At 32.7% G+C, this 11,099-nt stretch overlaps 1 protein-coding gene across 1 annotated transcript in view; it reads right to left on the bottom strand.

The window, feature by feature from the left end:
• LOC140155154 (uncharacterized) overlaps window positions 1–11,099 on the bottom strand; it is a 261,547-nt gene that overhangs the window by 6,051 nt on the left and 244,397 nt on the right. Inside the window, 2 exon segments of the mRNA XM_072177880.1 lie at window positions 1,892–2,032; window positions 7,881–8,010. Coding sequence (XP_072033981.1) covers window positions 1,892–2,032; window positions 7,881–8,010 — 271 coding nt within the window.

The raw sequence follows: 11,099 nt of genomic DNA, 5'->3' as shown, positions 1-11,099 counted from the left end.
AAAATACCATATCCAATGTATCTCATCCCTAATTAGTCATTACAAAGCTAAGTCATTTACATAAAGTATGAATATCAATTAATACAAGAAATAAACAAGGCAATTTTTGGATGGCTATATCACATTTTGCATCCCAACTCTATACAATATGGTTGCTATGCTGTACTGCTTTGCTGTGGCAAGCTAATTTAATTTGATTATGTTGATGGCAGGAGGAATTCATTTAAATTTCTCTGCTATGAGGTCAATAATTATGAGGCAATATCTATCTTAATACACACACCAAATAAGGGGTAAATCTTTTGATTTACATGAAGCTAAAATCAAAAGATTTAAAAAGATTTAACATGTCTGAAGTCATAACCAGGGGGTGCGGGTGTGACACTCCCCAAATATGCCAATCCAAATAAAAAGGTTCACCTTTTTTCTGTAAAAACATTGAAAATCAGCCCTTTATTGAAGGATAAATTCACAGAAGGTCCACTTTTTTCAGTAAAAACATAGAAATCTGCCCTTTTTTAAAAGGACAAATTTACAAAAGGTCCATTGACTTTTTGAGCCTGCCATGCCCCAATAAATCCTGAATATCCAAATTATATGCTTTTGTGGACATAAAATTTCAAGAAAGGTGTAAAAATATATTAAAATGAATAAAAAAGAAATTGAGATGAATGGCTGAATGAAATGAATGAAGAATTAACAAAACAAAATAACCAAACCTGTCCTATAAACACTAATCATCAGTGATCCGTACTCTTATTATTACAAATCTCACTAGCAATAAGATTTAATCATTTAATCTGAAATGACATTGACCTTTGATATCAATAGACGATGACGCAACAGAAACTTGCGATATCGGGCCAAACCCATCAGTTAATCATCCACGTATGCAACAGAGCATGTGTAATCAATGGCTAAGCTGTCTCATGCCACACCATAATGGATCACCACCTGTATTACACTTAATTGAAAATACTCTTTGCAGGGATTCTTTACTATCATGGTAGCTTTATTGAAATGCCCAACTTAGGTGTTGGTATAAGGGATCGGTCACTCACCTTTTTTTGCACACTATTTTTGTGGGAACTGAGAGCACATCAGATATATCGAATGGCATTCTGAATATGAAGAATGTCCTTCTGATATCAAATTATTTTTTATTTTTTAAAATTTCCAAAAAATACAAATTTTATGGCAAATTATTAAAAATTGAAATTTTTGATATTTTAGAGTCCTCGAAGTAAAATGTATAAATATAATGATATTTACTTAAACATTATTCCTCAAAGAGACCTAAAATATGAAGTTTGTCCTTTCATTTGGGTGATGGATGTGGCCAATGGCCAAATAAACCCATGATACAAAAATTCTGTCAAATTTTAATTTTGTTATTCTTTACTAAATCTGATGAAATAATATAAATGTCAGTAAAGATATATGATATCTCATCAAATTTTATTTTTGTTATTCTTTACTAAAACAGATGAAATAATATAACTGTCAGTAAGGTTTTCTGTCCAGTTAAGTTGAAATAATGAGGTAAATGAAAGAAAACTCATTGCCTATCTTTGAGGAGCTCTATTATTATGGGAAATTTACTATCTGTGTGTGTAAATATTAAAAATGATGGTGCCAAAAAAACAGGATTTACAAAATTAACCAAATTCATTTAAAAAAATTATGGCTTTAAACATTTCCAAAACTAAATGATGAATTGGAATCCAAGATCAAAGTAAAATAAAATCAAAGTAAAATAAACCTTCAACTATTATGTCATTGAATGTTTCTTTTACTCTGATTTTTCAAAAGATCTTGTTTTTTTGTGTTTTTTTTTTGTAATTCATCACTAAACCATTTCTTTGTTGCCACTGTGTGAAATTCCCATTACCTTTTTGCGGTGTTCCTCAACACTCTTCTGAGGGTTCCATTCTGGAAGTTTCATGGGTGATTGTGTTTCTCTTGCTTTCCACATCTCAACAAAATTGATGTTCTCCTCCTCGGAATCAGAGTCACTGGACAAAAACTCACTCTGAAATGGACAAAATAGGATTGGACACATAAGAAACACACAATCAAAAGAACACTATTATAATACATGATGGTAAGAAGAAGAGGTCTGATCACTATATGGTAATGTTTTGTATTTCAACATTTAATAATGATTATGCATTCTACAAGTGGATGAAAGGAATCAGAAAAGGAAGAAGGGAACAAAGAGGAACAAAAGGTGCAATTTAATAAATGAGGACAGAAAAGGAGAATAGAAGAGAGTAGATGGAAAAGTGGAAAAGGGAATGGAAAGAGTATAAAAAGGGCAAGGCAAGGAGAACAGACAAGGGCAATAAGAGGAAATGAAATGAAATAATAGGGAAAGGAAAGAGAAAGGCAAAGAGGATTTTTAATGGTTTTTTAATTACCCAAAATTAGTTGTTTGCTTTCTCCTCAAGTACTTCACTTTTGTGAAGTTCTCTCAGGAATACATAATTTGGGCTCTGTCAAATTTACCCAAGCAATTCATGAAATCTTCAAACAATAAATTTACCCATAATATCACAAAGGAAACGATTATGGAATGCATGGTACTGAGTTAAGTACAAAAATTGATTCACTCTCACGATTTCCAATCAATACTGAATATTATATTCCTGATAATATGCATATAAGCATTTTATGAGCTACCAAAAATAATCATAATACAGCAAACTCCGCATCTCTCATCGTATGTTCAATCCCTAGCAGCAGTAGAGTCATGTGATGCCAATTGAATCCATAATGACAAGATATTTATATCACAACATATGGTTGGGAATACACACCATACAGTGTAGAAAAACATATGTATATATTGCAAAATTGTTATACTAAAATATCCTCAAATCTTCCTGACAGATATATATTTTATGTAACATTTTTTTTATAAAGAACACTGTGCAAAATCAAAGCTAATGTAATCCCATGGAGTGTATGTTCCTTTCCTGATCTATAAAAACTATATAAAACAACTCCATGTATAAGAAATAAAATTGAGTTATTTCAAATATTGTTAAAAGTTTCAGGACATGAGGAATAATCTGAGGAGGGGTTCTTAGTGGAAATGAGAATACAAGGATGTGCGGCAGATTCGGTGTACATTTTCAGCCATTTAGTTTAGACTAGGGGTGCATTTTCAGCCATTTTTGTTTCTTGATGGCCCTCGATATCATGAAAGTGTGGGTTTAAGAAAGGGTGTTTTTTTTTCAAAAATTTCTTGAAAAAGTGCCAATTTTTCTTTCATCATTTTTTAGCAAGGGAATATAAATATGTATACATCATGCTTTTAAAATGAAATAATGACATAGAATCAACAACAAAGTTTGCAGGGCATTTAGGTTTGTTTAAAAACTGTACGCATATTACAAGTGACATTTAGTTTCCTGTGAAACCATTAACGCATCCCGCCGGTGTATATGTATGTGTTAAATTGCCACTATAAGTAATTGAAGAAGCACCTCAAAGACACTTGCACTTAAATGTGATCTATTGACAATCTTCTGTCAAATATTTCTATAAAATAGATGTTGTTTTAAGAGCCATGGTTCATTATCCTTTATTTACCTCCCTTACTTTTATTATATTAATGAAGAATAATTCTTGAAGCACGGTTTATTTCAACCACATGCAGCTTGATCAGTGGCAGCACCAGGAATTTATTTGGGGGGGGGTATGGAGGTGAATTTCAGGAGGGACAAATTCAACAAATTTGGCGCAAAATTGCTGCAGAAGTGGACATTTTCGCTTGATTTATATCTTGCATGAAAACAGTTTATTTGCATATAATTGTTTTAATTGCTAAAATGTACAAGCTTGACTTTACTTCATAATTTATTAGTTTCAATTTTCCGAAACAAAGTTCAGGAACCTGCATTTGCCAATACAATCTCACATTGAACATGGATATGTAGTCATGTTACCCCCTCATGAATACTGTAAAAGTGATTATTTTCGTGAGGGTTATTTTTTGCACAAATTTCGCAAGTGGCAGTGGCACACATGCGTAAAAGTAACGACACATAGAAATATATTTTATATTAAGTTGCATTATTTTAATAGGCCTACTTTACACAAATTCCACAAAATAAGCAACTCATTGCACAATTTCCAAAAAAACCTCAAAACTGCAAAATTAACCACTTTTTAAAAAGCTCCCAAGGGATGGTCACATGAATTGAACCCAGTGACTTTTAGTAAATTGAATGATTTAATAATGGCATACACATTGACTTTGCTAATAGTCCCACCTGTAATCAAATAATTCCCTACTGAGGACAAATTAAGAAACAAAACACTGTCAACTGTGCAAAACAAAGACAATTTTGTGTCTGCTAGTAGTGCATGAAGTTTGTTCATAATTGTATTAAAATAGATTTGATGGCTTGTATATGGAAACAATGCTATTCTTCTAAGAAAATACATTCAAAACATACTATCATGAGACTTCTGAAAGCCATTGTATTCAGAACCACAAAAGTGTATTCAGATGTTTTGAATTATCAAGACATAATAATGTCATTGTTCCTGACTCTATCTTCATCTTTTTTTCTTATTTCACATAAAACAAGGCCTAAATTTGAACACATATTTGATAATAAAAAAATATATCAGCTGTAAGGTGTTGGAACAAAATCCGTATGCATAATGTTAAACTGCCACATATGCCAGGATAAACTGAAAGTAATTTGATCATAACCATCATCAGTTTATTATAATATTCCACTATCACCATCAAATTAGCAAAAAATATCATCATGTTCATCATTTCTATCTTTTAATATCAAAATCTGTCTTGGATTGTAAACTATTCCCAATTAATGTCATTTTAGAATATCACCCCTCCGGTTATTTTAATAATGCATGCTGAAATGTGACATTATCTAGCAAAATCATTTTCAATAAAATATGTTTTGTGATATTGCCAAAAGAGAGATCTTTTTTTTTACATTGTTGTCTGCAACATGAATATATCGAGGTAGTGCAAGCAGGATATATCTGCAATAGCTGCCATGTGCAGCTTGGTCTGGGGCGGACATTTTAAAAATGAATTTAGAAGAGCAGCAACGACATCACTTGCATTACATTCCAGATGTTAAATCTACATCATATGCAAAATTTGAGGAAATTCACACGAGTCCGTTTTATTTGAGGCCCATTTGTCTATAACTGGTCTTTACATGTAGCCCTATGGAGAGAGTACCCGTTGAGGGCGCTATAACCCCCATTTTAGGAACAAAAATAAGATTTAAAAAAAACGGACTTGTGTGAATTTTCTAAAATTTTCAGAGTATGTAGTATGAACATGTAGAAATATAATCAAGTGGTTGCCCTACCTGCTCTTCTCCGAAAAAATAAAAAGTCCTATACCTCAATGATAATGAAACCTATACTAGGTGTGTGTCATATCTTTAAATGTGTACAATATAGAAAGCAAAAAATGGTCTAATATCTATAGGGCAGCTATCAAACATAGGACCATCTGGCCCTAACACATCGATATTATAGTTATATCATATGAAATCTTAATTTCCAATTTTGCTTAACATTTTCAACACAATGTAGCATATTGGAAAGACAAAATTATATGATGGAAAAAAGAGATCTATGATGCAATTTTATCATTTTTTTCATGAAAAGAGAGATAATTTGACAACAAATGACTCAATAAGCCTGATTGTGACACACACAAACTGATGGCATTGATTTCTTCTTTTCTTTTCTCTCCCAGCTGTTCCAGCAATTATTGATAAGTCACTGATTCACATCACATACAGATTCACAGGAATAGATCAACTACTGATGTGATTCCCTTCAGATAAACACAAAGATCAAACTTGTCTTATAAATCCCCAAATCTTAGCTAGTGAACTGCTATCTGTAATTCCTAATCCAAAAGTCAGTAATGTCAGTTGAACGAATAGCTTTATTTCAAATCAAAATGTCACTATGTCAGTTGAAAAAAATGTTCTGTTACCCTCCTTGACAGACAGAAATGTTGAGAATTGAAAAAAAAAGCAATATCCAACACATTATATTGTGAACATACATTATATTTGTGAACATTCAGAAACAAACTGAATCCCCCAGGGGATCAAAAAAATGTATGTTTGAAAGGACCTCGCTAGAACAAGAAACATCAATAAATGATGTTTTAATGCTCAATTAAGAGCCCAGCCAGAAATCGAGCAGAAGCAGAAATAAAGACAAAAGTGCAAAACAATAAATATTTTCCACTGTTTAGAATAGCTAACACAACCTAAATATATGTTTAGAGTATTACCGAAGCCCTGGGAAAATAAATGTTTAGGGTTCGTTTGGAAAGTTCATGCATGAGCATGGTATCTACCTAGGAATACAATTGACCCCCACCCCATCCTCCTTTAAGTATTTTTATCCTTTGCACTACTTGATGCTATATTCACTATGTTAAATCAATTGGACAATAGACATGATTATTAAGGGTAAATTAATAACATTGTAAATACCATACAAGTATTCACTCTTCAAAAAAGGCTTAATTGTGAAGATTTTATTCAATTTTGTGCGTTGTTAAGATTTTAAACAACAACTTAAAAATGTAACTGAATGACCATCCTCATATTTTAACTTGAGATCAACACAAAATATTTTCTAGGCCCGCTAGTGCATGTTGTCATGTGGTTAAAGAAAACAACTGGCAGACAGAACTTGAGAAACCATGACACATGTAGGCCTATGTTTATGTGCTTTGTTAATAAAATAATGTGTCATCAATTTTCCTGAGGACCTAAGAAACTCTGGAGTCAACTTGTGTTCATGCTTGATAATTTTGTTGTCTGCAGACACATAATTTGTCTGTGCCTAATATTTAAACCATACTGATTCCACTATTGTTGATGACTAAATACACGAGGCAAAAGGCCTTGTTAAAGCCATAATACAACTGCACCCTCAATTTTTCTCAAAATTCTCATTTTGTATGATTGTAATATACCCAATGATGTTCTTAAATACCCTATAAAAGACTAAGGCTGAAATGATGTTCTTAAATAGAAATACTCTATAAAAAACTAAGCCTGAAATGATGTTCTTAAATATCCTATAAAAGACTAAGCCTGAATAATTACATTAAAATTAGTAGCTTTGATAATAAAAACGGGACACTGGTTTTATTTGTTAATATATTGATATACACACTGGATGATATTGGCGCATGAAAAGCAATTTTCTCTGTTTTACTTCATTTGTTTGGCCCAGAATTAAAAGAGGACATTTATATCTGATAGTGGAGACCAACGATATTTGGGATAAAAATCAAACTCTATTTTTAATGTAAATTGCATATTATTGCTTTAATATCAATTCATTTTTGACTGCTGACAAAAAATTGTATAATTCTTTAATCAGATAATAATTAAAATGATTCTAATTTTCATTAATATTATCCATATTAGACAAAAATCTTGTTTCAATGTTTGTTTGTCTTGTTAAAAATGTGGCCCCAAGAAATTTTGACATCAACCTATTTGGGTAGGGTTAATACCCCAGGTCAGCAAGCAAATCAGTCTATGTGAAAAAACACATATTGACATTTTGTTTACCAACACTAAGAATTTGTTCGAGGGCTCGAGTTCTTACTGCTAGATGAAATCAACTTTACTTGATGAAAGTTCAGAAAATTGAATGCTTTCAAATTAATTTAAGCTGAGACAAATTTAGGTATATTCGTCTCAGATTTAAGCTTGGATGAAATAAGAAAGATAATATGATTCAATTAACATGGTGCGCATGTGTCTTGTTCATTGCTTAAAATTGCAAAATATCATATTTGCTGCCTGTTTTGACTTCTGGTTTTGCCATATACTCACCAATGGTGTAGCTGCCTTCTTCTCATCATCGTTACTCTTACACGGGCTTCCCCAATCATCTGAGTTGTCCGATTGTAAAGATTCCATGGAAACGCTGTTCAGGAAAGGATTCTCTCCCAAACTGTTGGATCTGATAAATAAAACAATATCAAAACTTTAAATAAAATGTAGAATTACAACCATTTGGTATCTGAATAGTCTGGTATAAAATGCTACAAGCGAGCTGGAGCTGTTAGGAAAGGCAATAAACATACCAGTCACCTGATCAGCCACTGGCAGACAATTTGAGTTTGGTATGATAGAGACAATATCTACGAGCGACAACGTATACCTAGGTAACAGATGGTAAGGTGATGAGACATTTCTTATCTTATTTGGTAGTAGAAAATAGAAAAGCTCACATATGTGCACAAAAAACATTGAGAGATACAAACATAATTGACAACAAAATCTGTTTAATATATGCACATACATATACTTGTGTGAACCTAAATGCTTCTCTCGCATGATATTGATGATAATTTGAGCATAGTTGAACAGGCAGCGTGCTTCAATCATCAAAGAACATGCTAGCTAACCTTTTGTGGCTTTTTATAGCATGTGTATAGATTTAATCTCTATTAAAGTAAAAATAGCTGTTTTAAGCAAAACAAACCCACAAATAACATATTTTCTTATGAACACATGCAACAATACAAGCTAATACAGTTTGTATGAAAAACATACTTACTTTAATAATCGACCTTTCATTTTAGCTGATTATACAAGTAGCATATACAAAATATATCCAATATGCATAGTATACACACAGCTGTGACAAAGGCAAAATAATTAGCTGATGAAGCCACACACACAGAATGACTAGAGATCACATCAAATTGATTGATTCCACTGGACTCAGTCCGTAACTAATTAATATTCATAGAGCTACGTTTATGAGAATATAACCTGCTACGAAGTGGTATAAACTGCAGCATCGTCAATAATTACATAATTCCAATAACGATAATAACACTTTCTCTTTCCTTTAGAGTGTTCTCAGACAACGCTGATTACAAAACAGGTGAACTAGTGGAAACCCATCACAGGAGACAGATGCACATCACTGTGGTTTGCCCATAGTAGCCTGAACCTTGAACTAACCATGCTAACTGCTGCTTGATAAAAACCCCTGCACTTGGCAGTGAAACATTACAAAACAAGACTCACTCCCTCATTTCATGGATATGCCAACAAAAATAATATTTGTCTCACCAAATGTTCACACATTGGCAATATAGTTTACTTATATTTATATTTTCCCCTCTAAATCTGTTAATTAAATTGCTTGCATAAAATAAACAAATTTGATAAATAATATGTTTGTTTAAATTCATGCCTGCTTTTTTATTGAAATATGCAACATGAAAATAAATACCCCGTAAAGATTGCATTTCTTTGTTACTCATAGTGACTTTGTCCCCAGGTTGCAAATGATTTCAGGTTATTTTTGCGCTAGACATGCCTATGACAACTTCTTATAATTTCCTTGTGTGGAAATGAAAAGCAGCTAATACGGTCAAATTGCGATGCCCTTAAGAGGGCAAATTTATAAATAGCGTGATTGGATAAGAAAACTGTTAGGAACATGAAGTTTCTAGAAGTAGAAATATAACATACAGGTTTTCAGTTCCAATAGGATTGGCTGGATATATTTTCTGCACAAAATAACTGGATAAGAATGACAAAAACACTGCACTGATGTGAAACCTTAACAGCTATTAAAATAAAATTTAATAGGAATGAGATTTCCTTTCTGAGTCGGGGAAAGAAAATGAAGTGTTTCCTTTTTTACATAACACATAGGAATAAACATGTCATAACCCATATCTATGTAATGTTAATGTATACTGCTACATTATAGCCTGTTCTCTTGTGGTTGCGGGTAGGCCCATTGCCAGGATTAGGAGGAAGTAGGAGCCAAATGCTATACAAGTTGACTTTCTTAAAGGAGCAACTGGTATTTTCAAGATTAATACCACAGTGAAAGCATTAAATTGATTAGCCCCCCCCCCCTTGCAGGTCTGTAGCCCGCCCTTGGAGTTAGGGGGGTTCGTTTTTGCTGATTATGGTAATTAATAGATTAATGTAAGTAGGCCTATATATGTAAGTAATGGTTGCTAAAGAACCCCCTGGCCTGCCCCCCCCCCAAAACAATTGTTTGTCTCAGCATTCTTTGGCCAAAATTTGTAAGTGGTATGTACTGTTTGTGTTGCTTTTGTCTACTTTAGTCAAAAAAAGGGCAATGCAGTTGTGAGATTTCTTCTTTATTGCATTTTTGGCCCACTTTTATTTTAATGTGAATTTTAAAACCTATGCGCATGGGAAGCTGAGCCTAACGGCCTAAATTTGTATGAAAAAATAAAATGTTAAACAATAAAAGTCCATTCTACGGTGTATTCATGTTCACCTTCTTGCAATCTTGATTCCCCTAAATAAATGGAATCCTAGCTAAATGGCCTGATGGGGTGGGCTAGTAAAAACAAAAACAAAACATGAAAATGTGCTCCTATATACATAAAGTTTTAGGCAACTTTTAAGATCCCCAACTTGCAATTCACATTTCTTCCACTTCCTGAAAAATATATATGAGTACAGACAACTTATTTTCCATTTAAATATCATTTTACACATTGGCCAGAAATGTGGACCATTCTGACATACTGCATGGGGTGTTGTATTGCATCTATCAAATAACCCAGACAATTAGGTGGCGCAACTTTTAGTAGTGGTCTAGAAGATACCAAATAGTCACAGATAGCAATGCCAACAATTTTCAGGTCAAATCTGACCAAAAGCTTGTGTCCTTTTTAACCAAAATTTAGGATGTTGTTGTACATATTAAACAGATTTTAACATTTAAAAGCTCATGACAATCTATAAGTCATTTAAAAAGAGTGCTTATTATTTACTGCTAAAGTAAGTGGACATAATTTTTCCTTGCAACATAAAGTTGCAATTCAAAATATAGAAAGTAATAGGATAAATGTTGTAATGAACGGCACTTGATGCATGTGGTTTTCTGCTATTTAATTATGACTTTTGAACCAATTTCATGTTGAAAAAGTAAATAAAAAGAGGGTGCTGAAAAAAAAAGAAGGAATTTAGAAAAAATAGGAAATGAGCACTGATTAGGATGAATACAGTGAATGCTTTCAAGAGACCCATGTTTTCTTTAAA

The sequence above is a fragment of the Amphiura filiformis genome, chromosome 6 (genome assembly GCF_039555335.1).
Source record: "Amphiura filiformis chromosome 6, Afil_fr2py, whole genome shotgun sequence".
NCBI lineage: Eukaryota > Metazoa > Echinodermata > Ophiuroidea > Amphilepidida > Amphiuridae > Amphiura > Amphiura filiformis.
Note: the sequence above shows the minus strand (reverse complement) of the source record. Positions and strands in the feature narration are given on the sequence as shown.